Raw genomic sequence first — 22,871 nt, forward strand, 5'->3', positions numbered from 1 at the left:
TATACATGTACAGTCACGGAATGAAAAGGTTCGTCAGTTTTCAAATTGATTCCTTCAACGAATCGCGAGCACATATTACCTTTTGAAACTATGTTACAGAATAATCTCGAGTTAGAGAAAATAATCTTTAACTGTTCGCCAGTTAAGTTCAAAATTATTCAGATCAAAGTTGTTTGACGATTTAACTTGTCAAGAAGATTATTATGATTGATAAACTAAAACCTTCTTGTTGGCTCAACCTGCCATTATCTATTAATTAAAAAAAACTACATTTTGTAACATTGCACTGATGGGATAGAAAATTAAACAAGCAAAACCTTATTCGTTAGCAAACGTCATATTTATTTAAATGTTAGCAGCAATGTTTCTTGCACGGTTATGTTGGCAGGTTTGACTCTCACAGTGCAAGCGAAAACCGACACTAAGGTGACGAACCTTTTCATTCCGCGACTGTACAAATTACATAAAAGCACTTGACGCATTTTTTTACAGAGTGTAGATTCACTCTACATAAACTTCAATACCTATTTCACAAACTATTACGAGTATATTATACGTTATGTACTTTTGGTCTATTACAGTTAAACTTACTCAAATTAAACTAAGCAAACTTTTAGTCTGGAATTTCAACCTTAGTCATTCAAGAATAGGGTTATCCTGGTTCAAAACCAATTAGTTTCCCAGATTCTAATCTGCAAAAACCCGCTCATACTAAGTATAAGACCCTTCGCCCCACGCACATTAAGATCACATTGGACTATACACTGTTGTTGTAAACTCGACCCTAATACAATCACAAAAGATGCTAGTGCCCACCTTGACATGCCGTACGCTCAAACGTCGCACTTCCAAACTCCGATAGGCCCCCAATTATCAATTCACAATAAGCCGCCCCCTCCGAACATTAAATACAATATCTTTAAATTGCTCTTAAGTACCCCACCCTCATTTTTATCGCCATTACCATAATCTGAGGCGTCTCTTTCTCTCCCGCGCAAATTGGATGTGTCCGTCCTTCTTAAAAAGCCCGTCGAATTTACAGCCTAGTGATGGCGGTTTGGATTCGATTAATCGAAGAATAAATCGATTCCATTGTTCATAGAAGTTTACAGAATTTGTTTTCGTAAATTGCATTCTTGAAAGTAAAAAAAATATTTAGTTACATTCTCCTCAAAAATGTTTAGTCAATGGCTTATAGTTTTCTTAAATGATAGTTTTATTTTTTCCATAACAAAGCCAGTAACAAAAATCCATCAGCAAATGATAAATTAAAAACAAAAAATATTTCTTTCCTTCATACTACTCAAAAAGAAATTCATCAAAACATTTACTCAGTATTCTGAAACTCTTAAATTGATTCTTTCCGATTCGAATCGATTAAAAAATCGTTCGCCTCGCCATCCCTATCAGCTTGCTGGATGATTTAGGCAAGATGGTCGGGAACTCGGGTGGCTCGTTTAGCGGATGTAATTGTCGATAGGCGGATTTGAGTGGTCCGTAATTTTTTACAGCTGGGCCGGTGTGAGCTGGCAGGTGGGCGGTCCGAAGCCGGCTATTACCGGGGCGTAGTGTCGAAGTGCATTGGGGTGTCTTTATGCGGCATGATTGAAATTATTAATAATATTGTCTTTTTAGTGCGGATTAGAATTTTTGTTTATTATATGATTAGTTTGGTACTCGTAATAAGTTTCTTAAGAGAATGAGGAAATTTTTTTGAAGTATCGTATGTATTTTTTTGAAACCTGTTATTCGTTAATTGGATCGCTTAGATCTTTTTAGACATTTTTAAATCTCCTTCTATTTTGAATCGCAAAATACCTAGGTGCAAGAAAAGTTTTTAAATAACAACTACGAGTAAATGATAAAATATGTGTTCAATCCATTGACAGCACATCAGATAATATATTTTCGTTGTGAAATAACAAGAGTATAAGATAGAGGATGGGGCTCTTATTAGTGATGAAAAGAAAAAAGATATCTGCAATTTATATCAGTAACGAAATAAATCAGTGCTAAAAATGACCCTTAATATCCAATTCCACCAAAAACCATCCCGATCGCAAAAGATCTTATATAAATAGCACAATATCGATATTCGGCTTAATTAAAAAACTTTATTGTTGGTAATATACCAGTCTCGAAGATAAAATATGTTAGTAATTTATCGTATGCCCGTATTATCTTAATTAAAATGTTATTCTCAAGAGAAAAAATAATTCTTACTTAAGTAGGAACTTATTTATTAGAGTATGAATATACTTATAGTATGAATAGTTGACACAATAAATGGGAGTCACAGTAGCTGGATCTAAAATATTATATTACATAATTTGGTGGGTTTAATCGACTGGCAGACGTTTATGGTAAGTTGACCTCCACAGATAAAATGCGTCTGAAATATTCAATCAAATTTTAATGTGGTCCAGAATTTTATTTCAAAGTGAATTTACTGTTAAGTTGAAAAACATTTTCAGAAAAATATAAGCCTAAAGCCGTACAGAGCCAAATTTAAAACGAATTTTTCCATGAAATCCTCAAAATGTAAGTACATTTTGCCCTTATAATCCAACGCAGTATTTAAAACCGGCCGTGTTTCGCACGGACCTCTGTATTAAAAGTTTGTGGGGTGGGAGAGGGCCCCCCTCTTTAGTCACGCCGTTTAACAGCCTGCAAAGGGCTGAAAATTAATTATTAAAGGCGACAGCGGAAGATGTCGCTACGATGCATATCTCAATCCGTTTTAAGACCCGCGATTTTCTATAGTCACCCTGTATTTTCGTGAAATTAACTGCTCCTTTGACAGTATACGTTAACCCTTTCAAAGTTTCGTATCTATTTACATTAAAATCTGTTTGTTTGTAGATTATTAATAATATCTACTCTTCAATAATTAATTAAAGGTTATTTTGAAATTATCATGACATAAAATCAAGTAACGCTTTATTAATACACACTTTTTGTTTTGCTGTTTTGCTAATAAATATTCAATAACGAAAAGATTAGGAAGATAATATTTTTCTTCTCATTTTCATTAATGGTCGGAGGACAGGGCTACCTATACAGTAATTACTTACATGATTTTATTTTATTTTTATTTTATGATGTAGAACAAAAAGCATAATCCTTTAAAATGGTAACAAGTGTGCTATAATAAGGTTTATATCAGCACTAATGAAATCATAACTTTGCTCATCACCGGCCTTAATAAAATAAAAATTCCCGTATTTTCTCGATATCTGAAAGGAAAATTATAATACCTCGCCCACGTTTTGTTGGGCATCTTTCGTAGTGTATAAATGTTATTTTATTACATTCAATCGACAGTATAAATCCTTCAAAAAGTCTGTAATTGAAGCTGGTTTCAGAGAAATTGTAACTATGTACAAACAAATAGAACACAGTCGCTTGGAATCGAATCTCTGCGGTATTGCTGCGACAATAATCGACGACTTGATAAGCCGGCTTAGTATTTCCCGCTTTTTCAGATCAAATTTTGATTTTTTTATCCGAAACGAGGAGGTTCTATTTTTATACTAGCTTTCCGCCCGCGGCTTCGCCCGCGTGGTTTGTTATTCCAAGTCTGATTCTTTTTTGTTATACCACGTTTTATAGTGACTGACGTTTCATGTCAAATCACACGGGAATGCTGTCGAACGGGATAAAAAGTATCCTATGTCCTTCTCCTGGCTCTAATCTACCTCCCTGACAATTTTCAGCTCAATCGGTTCAGCCGTTCTTGAGTTATAAGTGGAGTAACTAACACGACTTTCTTTTATTATAGATCATAGCTGAGCTGAACTTGTTCATCAAAACTGATGTAGGATTCTAACGCCCGTATTCACAAACGATGCTTGCTTAAGTGAATAGAGCTTTGTGATTGGTTCATGTGTCACCCTGTGCGTCCACCACTGTGAGACCTCATAGTAATGTTTGTGAATACGGGCGTAATGGTAAAAGATTTTTCAAAACGGTCCAGTAGTTTCGGAGCTTATTCAATACAAATTCTTTCTTTTTATTAATGTTAGTGTAGATAGATTTATAGATTGAGGTTAGTCTTTTATTTTTGGTTACGTTGAGTGCGTTTCCCCGTCTACGTCACTGCGTGTGTGGTAAGCGCAGACTGACATCTGCTTGATGGACCTCATAAAGGTTGCAGGAACCATGGTGCATCTAATGGTCCCCATGGTTGAAGGCTATTTATATACGAGTATTGGCTTATTGGATACCATCACGGTAGTGGAAAACGTATTTTCAATGTATTTTCAACGAATTTACCGTCTTAATTATTGAATTAAGTCCGTAAATTCAGTATGCTGTTGATTTGTGATTGAGAGTATCTATACTTAGTGTTTTATAGACTACTAGCGGCCGCCCGCGACTTCGTACGCGTGGATCCCGTTTTACTCCGTAGGGGTGGAGGTTCGTAAAATCCTTTCTTAGCGGATGCCTACGTCATAACATCTACCCGCATGCCAAATTTCAGCCCGATCCGTCCAGTGGTTTTGGGCTGTGCGTTTATAGATCACTATGTCAGTCAGTCAGTTTGTCAGTCACCTTTGAGTAATATATATGTTACGGTTAATGTGATAAATTGAAAATTATTAATAATAACCGGTCATTATGAATAATTACCGACAGTCGCGGTAAAAATGATAAATTAATCACATTTAACAGTGATTATTTAATAATTCGACCTTAGTACTAACAAATTTCATAAAAGAGAACAACATCTTGTGTACGTGCTCGTGTACCTACAGCCAAACTTTTGAACGTTTTGATATCGTATATTAATATAATTTGGCATAATGAGTTTGGAATGTTTCTTGCATAATATTACTTTCCCATGATGCCTATAACATAATGTTTTGATTTAAAGTGAAAAATAGGTTAAGGTGCGGCGGGGGTGGCCCTTGGGCCACCCCTAAGCCGCCTATTTAGTTTTATACACACATAAATGACCTCATATTAATCACATTTACCAAATCATGCGGTGATTATTCATAATAACCGGCGATTATTCATAATTTTCACATTTATCACTTAGACCGTAACATATATTTAAAATTTTCTATGGTTCATTAAGTAAGATCTATTAATTAAAAATTAAGGTTGACCTATTCAATGGTGCTCTATAAAATTCAGTGAAATATTTTTGTGTTTATCGCCCTTGGCGAGGCTTAGATAGACTGCGGAAAGTGCATTAATTTGGTTTATCCAGACTTAGCCTCGGCTTTCTTCGAGAAGTTTCAGGCAGACGAAGAAAGTCAAGGTCTCTAAGGCCCAGTTTCTTGATCCGTAGTTTAACCAATTGCAGTTTAAATTTAAATGTCAGCAAAATGCACTTTTCGAACGATTGTAGAAACTTTGGGTAATTTTTAACTTTAGTTTTACATTTTGTTGATATTTAACCCGCCGAGCGTAAGGTTGGAAAAAATAACAAAAAGCGCTAGGTGGGTGTAGCACACCCAGATCGTGTTTGTGTGGTTATTATACACTATTATTTTTAATATCTATTTTCTTTGATATTAAACTGATATTTAGTTATATTTTGAACTTATTTAAGAAACAAATTACAGTAAATAATTTAGCAATGTTATTTATTTAAGAAATTAAGAAAATTGACAATTAGAACTTACAATGGCACATGTTTATGATTTTTTGTCAAAAATATGAAAACAAAAACAATAAAGACTATTTTTTCTTTAAATAGACTCAACATAAGAACAAAATAACACTAAAAATGGATAGTAAAACTAATAAAAAAATATTTAACTCGTTTTGAGATTTTGTGCAGTTTTTACAGACGAATTTTCGGTACTGTGAACCATATTTTGTTCCATGTTTTCCCAACAAATAACTACCATTGCCTTCGCCATTATTCTCTATCAATCCTTCATGCTGCCCTTCGTCATACATCTCCTACTCCTGTGTCACTTTCAAAATTTCTTTCGTTGACATTATCAATATTTTGGTCACTACCAGACTTGTTTTTATTTTATTTTATTTTACTTGTCGGAAGAACTGACTTCAGTTTGTTTGAAAAGACCTGATAATCTATTTGATTATCTTAGTAAGACATTCTAGATCTTTAGCCTGAAGAAAAACCAAAAAAATCCATAAAATAATAAAAATAAAATAAAATGAGTTTGATCAAATTCGTTACAAGTAGCGTAAGGCGGGTGTCACGCACCCGCGGACAGCTTCCACCTCGTCCTCAGCATACCCCGGGCGGCGGTCGCCTGAAACAGTGGCAAGGGACGCTTCCGTATGTCCCTCCGCGCAGCTACTCAAGCGCACGAAGCATAACAACAATTCGTTATTAAAATATTAATCGATTTTTCAAGGTCTGGGTGTACCACACCCAACCTTACGCTCGCCGGGTTAAGCATTGGTAGGTAGCATTCTTCGTTCGTTTCAGCCAAATGACGTCCACAGCTGGACAAAGGCCTCCCCCAAGGTTTTCCACAATGAACGGTCCTGCGCTGCCCGCATCCAGGCTCTTCCCGCGACCTTTACCTGATCGTCGGTCCACCTAGTAGGAGGCCTGCCCACGCTACGTCTTCGAGCCCGTGGTCGCCACTCGAGAACCTTCCTGCCCCAACGGCCATCGTCTCTACGAGCTATGTGCCCCGCCCACTGCCACTTGATTTTAGCAATTCTGCGAGCTATGTCGGTTACTTTCTGATTCGATCACGCAGGGAACTCCGAGCATAGCCCGCTCCATCGCCCTTTGGGTGACCTTGAGCCTTCTTATGAGGCCCATAGTAAGCGACCACGTCTCAGATCCGCATACCATCACTGGCAACACACATTGGTCAAATGCTTTCGACTTGAGACACTGCGGTATTTCGGACGTGAGTATTTATTTATTTATTTATTAGTATACGGCGAAGCTTCCCGAACGCTGCCCATCCGAGTTGGATTCGACGATTGACCTCTTTCTCGAAGTTGGACCTACCTAACTGGACTGTTTGTCCCAGGTATACATAATTGTCAACAACTTCGAGTGTAGAGTCTCCAACCTTCAGAGGAGTGTTATCGATAGTGAACTGATTTTGATGAAATTTGGCGTAGAGATAGTTTGAGTCCCGGGAAAGGACATAGGATAGTTTATAGCGCGATAAAGTTTTTCTGTGACAGACAACATTCCATACTATTAAAGCATCTAAGTATTGTAATTATTGTAACCACAAGGTAGATGGTTAAGAGAGCTTAAAGTCTTTTTCGTACTGAGATCGTTCATACGACTAAACGAATAAATAATTCAGGCGAGTGTTGGAAAACTAAGCAAATTGCAAGGTGCTAAGCAGTCAATTTGGTTTATAAATACATTCAACGAGCTTTCCACATCAGCTTTCGTGCTTTTCCTCTGGAGCTGAGCAAATTAAATAGAGAACAGCTTGACCAGCTGTTTACTTATTCGTACAGGTTAGGACTTAGTGTGAATCTAATGAGCCTTTAGGGAGAAATCAATGATGTGCTTCAGAAAACACACCACTTTAATTTGCAGGACTTCAGGATTCTTTTATACGAGTAGATACGCAATTGAGTACTCGCAATACCATGTTTAGATAGTGATTATTATTATTATTAATGTGGCATTCTCTTGTATAGACTTGAATCTAGAACCTCCAAATCGAGAGTTCAACTAAATAGGGCCCACATAACTATCTTTCAGTACAATGCGGACTCAGAGTCGCTCATGAGTTCAATTTCGAACTGAACCTATCTATCTGTCCTACCCTACAAGCCAAGTACTTAGCTGACTAAGCGTAGCATTATAAAAGTAAACTGACTTGCATAATTTATGGCTGAAAACCGCTCAGTAATGCTAAATTGGTTATAATATGCCGATGATTGACCTACTACTTTTGCATTGACGCACAATGGATATTGAAACTTATGTCTTGGGATATAAGTTCAGTTTTCTGGTTGATAAAAAGAAATTGATTCAGGATTACATAAGTGACGGGTGAGGTAAATTGCGCTTGTCAATTCAATGGGCTATGAAGCTTAGATAACGGTTTGTAACGTTTGCTCAACTCGAGTCAACGGACTTCGAGTAATCCGCATTTGATAGAGTTCATGTCAGTTTGAATATAAAGGACAATGAATAGTGTTTCTTTGGACAGATGTGATGCTGTTGGTCAAATTTAGCTATAAATTAAACTTTTTTTGAATTTTCGGGACCTTAAAAAGACTAACTTAGTAGGTGAAAACGTTCTTCAGACTCGAAGAGTCTTCTTACTCTAACTGCCTCTAGAAATACAGAAGACAGTATTTAAAAGTTACTATTCCGTTAGTGAAGATACTAGAATCTTTAATAAAAAAAATTGTTCAGTGCGCGTCGTGCGACGCGAAGTGTAGGCTTCCGTAGTTGTCCGTCATTACCACATATTAAGTAGTCATATATATGTATGTTACGGCTAAAGATAGGTGTGAACATAAACTTAAGATTAGCCGGCTAAACTTAAGTTTATCTTCGACGAGGCGTTAATGTTAGTTTCTTCTATCTTTAGCCGGCTAAACTTAAGTGTAACCGCAGGCCCTTGGCTAAAAATGTAGAAGGAAATGGAAAAGGAAACAATGTAATAATGTTTACTATTTTGACACGAAAACTTTATTAAAAAATGTTATCCACAACGAGGAAGCTCTTGGCCTGTATCTCACCTGATGGTAACTGACGATCAGGCCGAAGGTGGAAGCGAGCTTCACCCGGAATCCTCAACCACGGAGGAACTGGCTATCTCACCTCTAACTGTCGGAACACAACAGTGCTGTTAACATTGTTGTTATGGCGACAGACTTAGGTAAGATGGTGGTAGCTAGCCAGGCGGACTTAGAACAAGCCCTACCACCAACCAAACCGAACAGAAAAATCTGCCCCTACTGGGAATCGAACCCGGGACCTCTGTGTCTGAAGCAGGTGGTCTTACCACTAGACCACAGAGGCGATTAAACACATACTTTTATGTACCTATTTAGGTATTCAAAATTACAATTATTACAATAACAAAATATTAATTACTAAAACATATCTACCTAATCATTAAAATAAAATAATAAGGAACCATTTGGTCATTATAGAATCTTCTGTAGTTCAAGCCCTCCGCCAGCCTGGTGCGCCCATCGAATAAATTTTTAGCCGTTTCGTTTTGGCTAATGTGCACATTAGCCGGCTAAAGATGGAATATTACGACGCAAACTAACATGTTATCGAACTTTAGCTGCTTCTCGAAGATAAACTTAAGTTTAGCCGGCTAATCTTAAGTTTAGGTTCACATCTATCTTTAGCCGTAACATGTATATATTTCAGAAGCAAGCAATCACTTTATCTAAAGTCCCTTTTAATTATTTTCTTGTAAGGATTTTTTTATTAGGTATGAAAAAATTTTGTAATACATGATAATAATAATAATAAATAACTTTATTAACACACATATAACAATACAATACAATGGTTAAATTTAGCAGAAAGAGACAAAATGCATGTACATGAGTTAAACGACTATTACTCTTAAACTAACTGAACCGTTATAGTTTTCCTTGAATGTTCATAAAAAGCACTATTATCATGCATTTTTCCAGATTTTTCAAGGACTACGGAACCCTAAAAAACTGTATTGGCCACATAAATCATCCAAAAAATAATTGAATCAACCGTTTACTTAAGTGTAACGTAGCACTTACAAAATGAATAACGGTCGTGAACGGTAAACAACAAATGTCATGGTACAAGTAAAAATTACGGCTAATATGTATATGTCCAAACGGAAGCTGTTTAAGCATTCATAAGTCGCGCAAGGCGGGGCCGCTGCATTCGTAATGCTCGCTCAGTAACGATCATAGTTATTTACTTTGCGCACTCAATTAGGGCAATTTAATACTCTTGATGCTATTAAACCATTTTACGGTAAATATGTGCCAATTGACAGACATTATTGATTGACCTATCAACTGCTAACGTACGAGTATTTTAAAAGTAGGGCTGTTAAAAACATTTTAAATAAAAATTGAATAAAATTAAAAAAAACATTACAATAATAATATCCATGAACACTTATGATGAAAATGAATTAAAATTGACACGATTTATAAGTGTAAATTAGAGAGTAGTTTTTCTAAGCATGATCATTATACGATACTCTAAAAAAGCAAAGGTTTTTTGTTACAGAGTCGAATATTGGAGGATGCATCGCTGATGTGCAACTCCTGGTCACCACGGCACAATGTAAGTCTACTCAATAGGAGCACGGTAAAGGATGCGCGTGCGCTTAAATTCAGATGGAATACTACAGCACAGAAATGTCTTGTGGCGTCAAACAAAGGGCGTAAGGTGCATAAAATGGTTGAACCGACCGAAACATGCACCTTATACCAAAGACGTTCGTGTGTTATTAGTTTGACGCCCCCTGAATGTTCTGTGCGTCAGTTTGCGCGCATACTTGGCCATTTTCCTTTCTGCCCCACCCCGCATTCTAGCTGTAGCATTGCGAATGCTGCTTGCGATCTTTGGCCAAAGATATTTTATTATTTTGTCTTGAGGCTGCGCGCGATTTTTATTTGCATACATTTTTGTGTTGAATTCCAGGGTTTTCAGAAAGGGCTCTAAGTTTTCGGTCACGTAAGTATTGTATTTAATAATAGATGTGTGTATTAAGTAACCCAAAAATGGCATGGCATAAAAGAAATGTAAATTAATAAAACCTACGAATTTTAAAGTTTTGTGACTTTTCATACTTGTTTTTGTGATATTTGTAAGACAAAATTCGGTCGTTACTTTATTAAGGAAATTTCTTTTCAGTCTTATATTATGCCCTTTTTGGGATATTCCTTTTAACAAACAAGGATATTTCCGTATTCAAAACCCTGCCGGACAGAGTAAAAACTTAAAAACATCGTGATTCGTGATTATATATCGATTTAAGCATCGTTAATATCCAAATTAACAACGATTCAGTTAAAACAATGGTACCGGTAAAAGCACTATACAAGTTTTATTTCCGCGTCGGACTTAACGATAACTGACAAAACGAACTTTGATCGTGAGCTATCGGTCCAAAAATGTCTTGTTTACTCGCCAGTTAAAAGCAAACCTATTTATGTCGATTTTAATTTGAATCACTAAGTGGCCGATAATAATTGAAACCGTTCACAAACAATTTGTATATGTTACAGGAAATGTATGAAATCCGTCATTGTATACAATTCCTAGGAATTGTGTATAAGTCCTAAAATCACCCGGAAATGTGTGATGTAAATTATATTAGACACATTTCATAGGAAATTTACACATTTCCTAAACAGCAATCGGAAATGTAATTAAGATTTCAATGAATACGCGTGGACATGCGGTGCGAGGGGAGGATGTTGCATCATTGTGTATGTGTAAGGTCGCAAGTCTAACCTAACCTAACCGAGACTTTGTTATCCAGCTACAGGAGTACTAAAACCTTCATGCCAATAATAGTTTAATAAAAGAGATGTTAAAATTAGGGATTTCCAAGACTTCAGCGTAATATGCGTGATACCGAAAGAAAGGATGCCAATAGGCAAATATTTTTTTCGGCTAAAGTATAATAGTGCGAAAACAACTGTCAGGCTAAACAATAATAATTGTAAGTTAAAAGTACCTACCGGCCAATGTGGTTTGGCTAAATGAAATTTTAGGCATACCGAGGGGCACCCGATCACGCGACCGCGCTTGTGCCGCTTCGTTTTATACATTTCCTAATACAATATTGGAATTCTATAAAATTCCTAGGAAAAGTATACATTTCCTAGGATATGTGCGTATTAAAAAATCTCTTCTTTATACATTTCCTAAAAAGCTTCGGAATTGTATACATTTCCTAGGAATAGTATACAATTCCTAGAATTCACACATTTCCTGTAACATATGTTTAAATGGCGTTTGTGACATTCAAAATTGATTTAATTGTAATTTTTCAGCCTTCATTATGATAGTATTTATACATGTATTTTCGTTGATTTAATGTCACAATAAAAGAGCTTTGATTTGCGTATTTGGATTAGATAATATATTTGGTTGGTTGATCTTTGTCAATAAAATAAAAATAAAATAAATAATGAAATAGTAAACTATCGATTAGTGTTATATTATTATAAGTCCAGATTCAAGACTGCCATTCGTTGAAAATACCTCATTTAGTTAGACCAAACTTTAATATATTGTTTTTTAGTGCAGACTTCAAAGTATACGAAACGAAGTGACTTGACTAGTCCTCACTCTATCAAAGTATCTAAGTCAGCAGCTGTTCAAAAAAATAAAAAAGAAGTTGATTAAAATAAAAAAATGATTTTATTGACATCAGTACTTTTATAAATGCTAATTTTGCAATCAAAAATTGTAAATTCGGATTGGGTGCTGTTTTTTGTAGCCTGTACCATGGGTCACAAGAAACAGTTCACCCCATTTTAGGAAATTAAAAGTTGAGGACTCAAAGGTTAGAACATTCACGTTCCCAAAAATGTCAGTAAAAAGGTACCATCGATATTAATTGATAACATTCGTGATATGTCAGCGCTTATTTCAGGGAATTACTTCTCAGCCTTGAGGGTTGTGGCAAGGGTTGTAAAGCTCGAAAACCGGAAGTGACCAAAATAAGAAAAGCTTTTCGTGATAATAAAAAAAAACACTCTTGGTTTTGGTTCTTGGAGGGCGGAAGTGGTGGCGAGATTCACTTGGAATTTCTCTTTCTAATTACGACTATGGCATGTTAAATGGGAAGGTAATATTGTAGAGCTTTTTTATGAACATGCCCCAACAGACGGATGTTAGACAGCTGTTGAGCATAGGTATAAACGTTAATAACCACTGATTACCTAACAGTTACTATTGTACGTTGATCAATACCCACATTAAATACTTAATTAAAATCCCTGTTTCAAAATCAGACAGTGTCGCTGTCACAGTAAAAAAAAAATCTAGTCATTTACCATTTTTACCGATTTCATCGTAATTTAGCGGTGGGTCAAGCTAAAACCGTTTTGTCAATCAATTCAACTGACTGACCTAAATTCGTGATATAAAAGTAACCACTCCCGAGTGTTGCTTCAGATGAACCGATAAATGGAGAGCTCCTTGATGGCTTGTCAGACGAAATTAGACTGAGCGTGCCTGAGTGCGATCTGTGACCAAAAATCGTTATTTTATTTGATAGACTCGGTGATCTGATAGCTGGAATAGACAACCTCCATCAGGGAGTCCTAGTTTCGATTCCTAGACCTAGTTTTGCTAGGACATTGCAGGATTGAATCCGGCTGATTGTTGGAAAATATTAGTTTTTTGTGTCGGAGAGTACGATATGTCATGTCAATTGGCACTTCAGTTGACAAGTCACCAGAGATGTAACCTCAATCGTTACCTACAACACTTATGCCCGTATTGACAAACGATGCTTGCTTAAGTGAAGCAGCAAATCGAATGCACAGCATTGAATAGCACCCTGTGCGACCACGCGCACAGTGAGACTTCATAGTAATATATGTGAATACGGGCATTAGTTAATTTACCCCTATGTAGAGTTAACCCTTGAACCTCCATCAGTTTTCCGGTAATATTATGAAAATAAAAAATATTTGTTAACAAGTTACTTCAGATGTGAAATGATAACAATTTAAGTATCTAAGTTTGTTTCACCTTAAGGTTTATTAAAGATGCCGATGAGTGATCCTAATTTTAGACTTAACTGGATGACTAAGTGCGGTAAGTGGCAACCCTACTGGTTACCGTACAAAAAGTAAGTGAAGGCAACGTGAAATAATTACGTTAGATATTTGATTCCATTATTAAATAAGGGCAGGTGGATGTTCATTGGCATATGACATTAAAGATTTTGGTTACGAAGGCGACGCACGAGTAAGTACTCATTAATTGAATTAACGTCCGTATTCACGAACATTATTGGCCTCACAGTGCACGTGTACGCACAGGGTTACACATGAACTAATCACAGAGCTTTATTCGACGCTGTGCGTTCGATTTGCTGCTTTACTTAAGCATCGTTTGTGAATACGGGCGTAAGATTATACTAAAAACGCTATATTAATTTTGTATAATTGGTATGTACATCCAATACGTAATTTGGGTTTGGGTATGATCAAAATTATTAGGTACCTACGTTATTAGGGTTCCCTAATAATGGGATCCTGTTAATAAGAATCTACTGTCTGTCCATTCACTATATTTATAGAGCTTCATTTACCGCCGTTTTCATTTATAACCGCCTCTGTGGTCTAGTGGTAAGACCACCTGCTTCAGACGCAGAGGTCTCGGGGTCGATTCCCAGTAGGGGCAGATTTTTCTGTTCGGTTTAGTTGGTGGTAGGGCTTGTTCTAAGTCCGCCTGGCTAGCTACCACCATATTACCTAAGTCTGTCGCCATAACAACAATGTTAACAGCATTGTTGTGTTACGGCAGTTAGAGGTAAGATAGCCAGTTCCTCCGTGGTTGAGGATTTGGCTTACGGCTTGATCGTCACGTCAAAAATAAAATAAAAAAATAAACCGTACTGAGTACAGTTTCGGTAATATTCAAAAGACTGAAATTTTAGACCTACCTACGTCAACACGATACGATGAGTTTAAGATTTTTTTGTACAATGATGGCCAATCCCAGTGTGTGAGGCTAACTACAAACAAGGTGGGTTTCATACGTGATTTGTATTTTCAGAAATGTATGCTTAAATAGAATAATTTCATGTCGTGATCACTAACCATTAGCGTTTAACTGCATCGGTTTTAAATGTATTATGAAGTCAATTTATCCCTGATATTATATTCAATAAATCAATTTCTAAACTAATTGAAAAATATAATGTTTTAGCAATAACGTTTTTGAATAAATTTTAAAAATTACTACCAATATAAGAACAGAAAAATATAGGACCTACTGGTTCCAAACCAACGCTCGGATTCTCCTATTTTGTAGTCATATTTTTCTTGTTTACAGGCTACTTAAAACCGTTTTCTTTGACTCGTACTTTTGACCCTTGGCTACTTGCATTAAAGTCGTAAGTTCACAAGCAGCCAACTGGTGGCTGGATTTATACCTCCTTCATTGGCTTCTAAGAATAACCCATTGTTACGTTCATGTTAACAGGTAACTTGCATCCAAGGGCTAAGTGACCTTAATAATGATCATGAAGGTACAGTCAACAGTTCATTTTTTACAGTTTTGCTGCAAAATCCGATTGGGATGTTGACACAAATAATCGACAATTCCAAGACACAAGCTCTTGAAAAACACATTTCGTGTAACCCTGAAAATTTAGTTGTTTTACAATTTGCATTTTTTCAGTCAATTGCTATCCAAAATTAGAGGAATTTGAGCTAATAAAAAGTATGACAATTGACTGATATCAAGTACCCAATAACGTAATAATATGATGGCGCAGTGTTTGCATCTGTACTTATCAATGGTTAGTAAATCCTGTGCGCTCCAGTACAAAGCTCGCTGTGTGATCCATCACTATCATAGAGGTATAGAGAGATGCCAACGCGCTGAGTTCGAAACTCAGTGTCGCATTAGAAATTCACACACACAAAGTAATCAAAATATGTGCTCATTATCCACTGCGGTATCAGTACTCAACGTTCGAATAATCTTTAGTACTACGCAAGCAATGTAAACTGTTTATCATCATTGCTGTCATCATTGCTGTCACGTGCAATGTGTTCTGTTTTTGGGCATATTGCTGCGATACCGGCCCCGCCCCCTTGTCACATCTTGCTTTAGTTTCTGTGATCTGGGATCACTATATTAGTAATCCCGACTCACGCGTTGATCCTTACTTGTGACACGTCAGCTTAAGACACAGAAATTGCCAAAAGCAAGGGTAATTTTTCCTATGACTGAGATTTGAAACGTATACAGTGTGTCCCGTAAAGAGCGTGCCAAACTAAAAGAAGATGATAGACTAATGGATGGCCATATACAGATTTGTTTTTTAATTATCACCATTTCTTGTTTTTTTTTCTCATGTTTTTTTCATCCCCCATTTTGAGCATTGCTGTGTGTACAAATGAGCAGATTGCTCTTATTCCTCTTCTTTTCATCTTGAAAAATATTTGCCTATTTAGAGTAGGCGCACACCGTTGATTTTCAGTTGGCCGATAGTTGTGCCCGATTTTAAATTGTATGAAGAATCGGCCAAATCGAATCGGCGTAGTGTGCGCACTCCCATACATGCCCATACATGCCCATACATGCCCATACTGATCAACTGCCCGACTAAACTATCGGCCGACGAAAAATCAACGGTGTGCGCCTACTCTTATACACAGACCAACAAGAGATAGGCTTAAAATTGGACATTAAAAAGAAACATGAAAAATACTCTTATCTCTGAACAATGGTGCATAAGCGACCGTAGTAAAATTATGTATTGGTGATACATACTTTTACTAAGGCTTTAGATAGTCATCAATTAGTCTGTCATTAGTTTGGCATACTCTTTACGGGTCACCTCTGTATACAAAGTGATACCTACGGTCGCTTAATGCACCATTGTTGAATTGATGACGATGTTGCGCATTACGTAGATGGCCTAGTTTCGATTCTAAGTAGAGAGTCGAATCCTCAAGTAAAACTATGTTGATTCACTGGATCTTCTACGCTAAAACGATGTCATCTTTTCTGCATACATTAGATAGGGAGATGTTTTATAAGACTGTAATGGAAGAGTTAAAGCGTTTTTTTTCCTCGTGGATGTGGATAAAACTTAATTGAATAAATTCTTCTTATAATACAAAAAATCACTAAGACATTTTATTTTAAACTAAAAATTTACCCGGAAACCGCCTGAAAATGACTCGAATTTCTAAATTCGACGAAGCAATTCCGTGGCCGACTGTACATTGGACTACGCTGTGCACACTTAGGTAGCATGATTATAACTGCCTCCCGCCTGTAGGGGGAGGGGAGAGGGGATAAAATTATAATTCCAGTTTCATTTTGATGCTAAAACGGGCCCCCCCCCCAATTAAGACAGAGACAGAAAACATCAAAGTGGGTAAAGAATTACCCAGGCCAAGACAGGCGTTACGCCAACTAATAATATTTATGACGCCGTGTTGTCTGTGTGTTAATGAGCTGGATTCGCTGGGAATTAGTAAGCGTAATGTTAATTAAAATACTTGTCTAGTTTCAGACAGCGTTACATTATGGCTGGGTTGCACCATCTTACTTTAACTTTGACAAACGTCATCAAAAATCTGTCAAACTCCATCAAAAAACACCGGTTATCTTTCTAGTTACTGTCAAAGTTAGGTGGTGCAACTCAGCCTCAGTCTTGCTGGGTTGCACCATCTTAATTTAACTTTAACAAACGTCATAAGTCTGTCAAAAAATCCATACAAAAACATCGGTTATTCGGTTATTAAAAATAGTTACGGTTAAAGTGATTTCGTGCAACTAGCCTAAGACATACACATAAGATTCAAAGAATATCTGACAGAACACCGTACTTTCATGCAGTCTGCCTTTAAGTTGTTTAACATGTAAAAGTTAAATAAAAAGTTAAAAGTTAATCCGATCTACAGTTGTAGTCACCATAGTAGGTATACTAGATTAAGCATTAAACTACATAACTTAACATTTTATGTAATAGAGTAGATTATGCTACAAAAATGCCTACCTAGTTACGACCCAAGTAGGTACTTACTTGACGCATCAATTTATTTTTAATTAGGCACTTATCTACCAAGAAAAACTTGGCCATAGTAGACCGTTAAGTACTCAATAATTTACCTATTAGACTGTGATTGTTGTCTGCTGTCTTAATAATGAGCAGTATTTAGGTACCTAATTAGCATTACACATATTACAATCAGTGACTTATATCTATAAGTATTTACTATTCTGCACTGTAATTATTTGAGTAATAAATAAAAAAAGTTCACCCTTCTAAGAGACAACCGTCTGTCCAGAACACAAATACAAATATCCCACTCGTCCCAAGTTACAAAAGTCAACTGCAATCAAAATAATCGCATCATTCCGTCCAATTTGCTAATCAAAAAAAGCGCAATAAAAATTTGTAAGCTACGCTCGTGATAATGCTCGCTTTGGCCCCGTTCTATGAGGGGGTTATTGAATTAAGACCCCTGGACCCTCAGCTGGGAGTGCGACACGCTGTTTTGAAACCGACTGACTATGATTCGGGACAATGCAGTCGAAGCTAATTAATTAATTACCCTAATTATTTTGATTAAACATCGCCATTAGCGATGGTGTAATCTTGATGTAACAATATAGACAATCAATCAGCCGATGGACAAAGCAGCAGGGTATTTGATAGCATTTCTAATCAATTAATATAGTTTAGCTTTGGTTAGCGTTAATTAGATAGAGGTTAATATTGGAAATTGATAGACATATTTGTGCAATACTGCGTGAAAAGTAGGTAGAGCATACTATACTACTCACTTAATATTTAAAGTACAGAATTTTATCCTAATATACAGTAAGAAACATCCATGAAACTATTTATTTATTTATTTTAAACTTATATGCACATAAAACAGTGTACATAAGGCGGACTTAATGTCTTTCGGCATTTTCCTCAACCTTAGGGCCAAACTGAAAATAAAGTAGGCGGTATAAAATTGATTTTAACTTAGATAAAATAAGATTACATACATAACATATTAAGAATAGATATGTTACAGTCAAAACTCATAATCGGCCAAAACCACTTTTGACTGAAAAAATACTTACATTCCACCACTACCCTTAAATGCATGTTTTCCAAATTACTGCAGTAACATCATACTTATCAATGATCAATCTCAAAGCATGTAAGGGTATTCAAATGGGGGATTTGACCATAAAATTGCTGTCACGTGTCACGACCGAGTGCCTTGTGCCACGGCCGGGGTGGCTTATGGCACGGCAGGGTGGCTGGTGGCATCACAACGATGGGGCTGGCTTGACTGACCCGCGTTAGCTGTCTCTATTCCAATTAAACCGGGGTGCGGATTGCGACACAGATTAAGGGAGCCATTTAAATCATTTTCATAAATTAGTTACTACATTTGCACTTTGGCGTGTCCTTTGATAATTTAACTAAGTGCGTGTATATACTACGGAGTCTACTTAAAACATTAAAACTATATTGAAAAATTCAACAATAACTCCTAAAAATTAGGGCGGCAAGCTTTGGGATCGAGTGGTTGTAAGTTTGGAATTTTTGGAATGTCATAATAATGCATCTTAATTCAAGCTTACATTTTTTGTTTGTTTTGCTAATAGGGTCACTTTTCCATACCTGAACTAATTTACTATCTCAGTCAATGGCTTTCTTCAATCTTCTTAATACTTATACTAATATTATAAAGCTGAAGAGTTTGTTTGTTTGTCTGCGCGCTGGTCTAAGGAACTACAATTCCGATTTGAATATAAATCTTTTTTGTTGGATAGCCCATTGTCTAAGAAGGCTTAAGACTATAATATAACATCACCCTACAGCCAATAGGGGCGAAGTATAGAAACATGATGCAAAAACGGGAAATATTATTCAAACTATTTTCACGCGTACGAAGTAGCGGGCATAATAATGATCTCTCTTTTCAAACGTATAAATAAATAATAAATAAATAAATTCATTTATTGAAGTTACAAGTTTTATCATTACAGGGTTTGGTACAACTTCTTTTAAGTTTATAAAAACCTGTATTAGAAGTGTACCCTCTTCTCTGTGGTAATAATTACATAAAAAACTTGTACATAACCAAAGAAATCACTGAATAATACTAACTAAACTAATAGTAAACGTAAGTCTTAGGCTGAGTTGCACCACAGAACTTTGATCGTGTTTTTTGTATGGAGTTTGACACATTTTTGATTGTCAAAGTTAAAGTAATGGTGCAACCCAGCTTTAGTAACAATAAACAATTTTTTCCATCCCTATTGTAACACTACGCTAATGACGCGGGCGCGCTTTTCTCACGCTCAATTGCTCCTCTATGGGATTAGTCCGATTGACAGTAATTCACACTTACCGACGCGTGCGCAAGTTTTGTTTCAAGTGGGATCAAATGTCGGGGGACAAGGGGTGACGCATGACGGGGCTAAAAAATGGGACTGGATAGTGTGTCTTTTGTGCTAGTTCAACCTGTTTTGTGCTTTGCAATATACATATTGCATTCTTTCTTTTTGACTTGTATGATGGAAGGAAGATAATATAATTTTATAACTGAAATAACTACAACCTACATCAAAATAAGGACCGATTTTTTATTATAACTACCAAATCATCGTATTTGTATTTAATAATCTTTGGTGGAGGCCCATGTCCAGCAGTGGACATCATTTGGCTGAAACGAACGAAGAACGAATGGGTAGGTTTCCTAAGACAATCGGTTCCTAAGAAATCAAGATCATTAATCAATATTAACTATGAGTTAATGCCTACGTCGCAAACTATTACCCTTGAGAAAAGTCTCATGCTAGCCATGGCTCCGCCATAAGGAGGCCATAAAACTGTCGGCGACCCATGAAATTATTGTAAAAAGTGTTAGTTATGTGCTGATATTATACACCGCACCAGACTCAACATCTTTGCTGCTCTACAGTTTCTGTGTAGGCTAGATGACAAAATTTCAATCATTTGTCCGTCAGACAGATAATTAGAAAATAATACTCATATTTTTTATTTTCATTTATAATTAAATAATAACAGTGCTACATCGAGTTGAAATGGCGCGTTACGTCACGCTTGAGTAGATTTTATACCTCACGCGACATTTCAACTCAATATAATACTGTAACGATTATGAAAAAAAATAAAAAATACGTGTCCAAAATTTTTTTATTATCTCTCTGACGGAGTAAATAGAATTTCGATTTCATTACCCAGTCATCATCCCTATTGTAAGCTCTTAAAACGACGTAGTAAGTCAAGACGGTGCTTTGGAGCACACGTTAAGTCGTAAGCCTATTGAGCCAGTAACTACGTCTATAGCGAACACTAGTTTGAATATAAGGTTAGTACGGGTCTCGTAATCAGTAGAGGTATTATATGAATTCTCTGAGAATCCTTGCCGTACGTAAATTAATAACTCTCCTTTTATTTTCATAAAATAATGTACCTATAAATCTAGGTAGTCTTATAACATTGGTTTTTTTATCGTTGGCATTTTACACTACGCTTCTAGTCCCAAACTAAGCAAAGCTTGTACTATGGGTACTAGACAACGGTTATAAACAAACATACTTAAATACTTTTTTTTGTAAATACATATATTGTACACATGTAACACCCAGACAAGTTACAGAAATTAAAATTCATCATTTCAATTTCTGCCCGGCCGGGAATCGAACCCGGGACCTCTCGGCATACACCAAACAACCAGCAGTATAGCTGCGTGTCAATTTTCAAACTCGTTCTACTTCCCATTCCCTCTTCAGCTTGCACAGTCTATTTACCGCGTGAACGTATATCGCACGCAAAAGCCTGCTTTTACTCGTACGCTGTACTCCCGTTATGTAAATGTCTCTCGGAGCCCTCCCCCGTTAAGCCCGCCTAAAAAACTAGTACACGATCGATCGGGATAACGAACACGTCCGGGATAAACCTCTAACGTGTGTACCACCGGCAAATCGAAAAGAAACTATCACTTTAAAGTGGTCTCGGAGACTATAAAACTAGCTGTTTGGGAGTCAGCAGGCGAAGGAGGCATCTGTCCGTGCCGTAACGAGCGCGGGAGGGTCAGGCTCCTCATAAATAATGTAGGTTGATCCTCCAAAAACCGTCCGCAGCCTGAGCCATGACTATTTGATGCGCCGTATTGCGTCTAAGAATTAGCGGGTGGTTATTAAAAACGTTGCTTGTTACGGTTTGTTACGGTCTTGCTTGGGTAAGGATAGAGCTACACTGGTGGAAATTCGTCTTGGAGTGACAAATAGGGGAGCATCATCATTATGAGATACTTTGTATACTACTATTACTCAGTAAGTGCGAGTGGGTAGGTACCTAGTGCGAATGACATTCGAGTTAGAACCAGTAAACAACTAAAAACTAAAAGACGCTCAAAACTCGATTCAAATTCAAACAATTTGAATTTCAATATTGAAATCACAGGTTCTGCTATTCCTGAGTGTTGTCATACCTTGAAGCCATTTCGTAATTAGACCCTAGCAGGACAGATGCCGCTGTTCTGAACGAAAATACTGACCTGATAATTTTAGCCTGGCCCTGCTGTCAATCTAAGCGCAGTCGTAGCAGCAAAAGCTCACATGAGCCAGAACGGTTTAGGAACACCTAAAATACTGATCTATGTCGCTCTGCTCGATAGGATAAAGCTGGATGATTACTCAGCAAGTTTCCGACCAAGGGGACATACACAGGGTGTCGCAGAATGGGTGAATCAAACTGCTAGGGGAGGTAGCTCTACTAATGTATTATCCCTAAAAATATGAAAAAAAAAATAAAGCGCATAAAGACACAAAAAAAATAGTTTGAAAAAGTGAAAATAAATCAGCTTTGCCTATCTATCTATAATTGCTGCGTTTGAAAAAAATGACTAGATTTCGAGTTTAGAGCACTTTATTTAAAAAAAAACCAAACTCAAATTTTTATAGGGATAGTGCATTAATTCGCGTAATTATATTGCTGTCGCGACTGTGCGACGCGCGCCCGCAGTGAGTGTGCGATAAGGATGGGTAGCTTGGGGTCATTGGACAAAATTCTACGTGCTCACGGACCAGGCTTTAGTAGAGCTACCTCCCCTAGCAGTTTGATTCACCTATTCTGGGACACCCTGTGGGTACTCAACTATTCGTATAATATGTTTTGTGGAAACATTGTTGTTTCAATTATGTATTGAATACATATCTATGAGTGCAT

General features: G+C 36.7%; 1 protein-coding gene across 2 annotated transcripts in view; it reads left to right on the forward strand.

The window, feature by feature from the left end:
• Nucleotides 1-22,871, forward strand: part of acj6 (abnormal chemosensory protein 6) — an 82,087-nt gene that overhangs the window by 44,286 nt on the left and 14,930 nt on the right. For both annotated transcript variants that reach the window (XM_028316812.1, XM_028316813.1), the window contains exon 2: nucleotides 10,175-10,231. In XM_028316812.1, the coding sequence (XP_028172613.1) occupies nucleotides 10,175-10,231 (57 nt within the window). The remainder of the gene's footprint in view (nucleotides 1-10,174; nucleotides 10,232-22,871) is intronic.

This window comes from Ostrinia furnacalis, unplaced genomic scaffold (assembly GCF_004193835.3).
Source record: "Ostrinia furnacalis isolate ACB-3 unplaced genomic scaffold, ASM419383v2 OfSCF5876, whole genome shotgun sequence".
Taxonomy (NCBI): domain Eukaryota; kingdom Metazoa; phylum Arthropoda; class Insecta; order Lepidoptera; family Crambidae; genus Ostrinia; species Ostrinia furnacalis.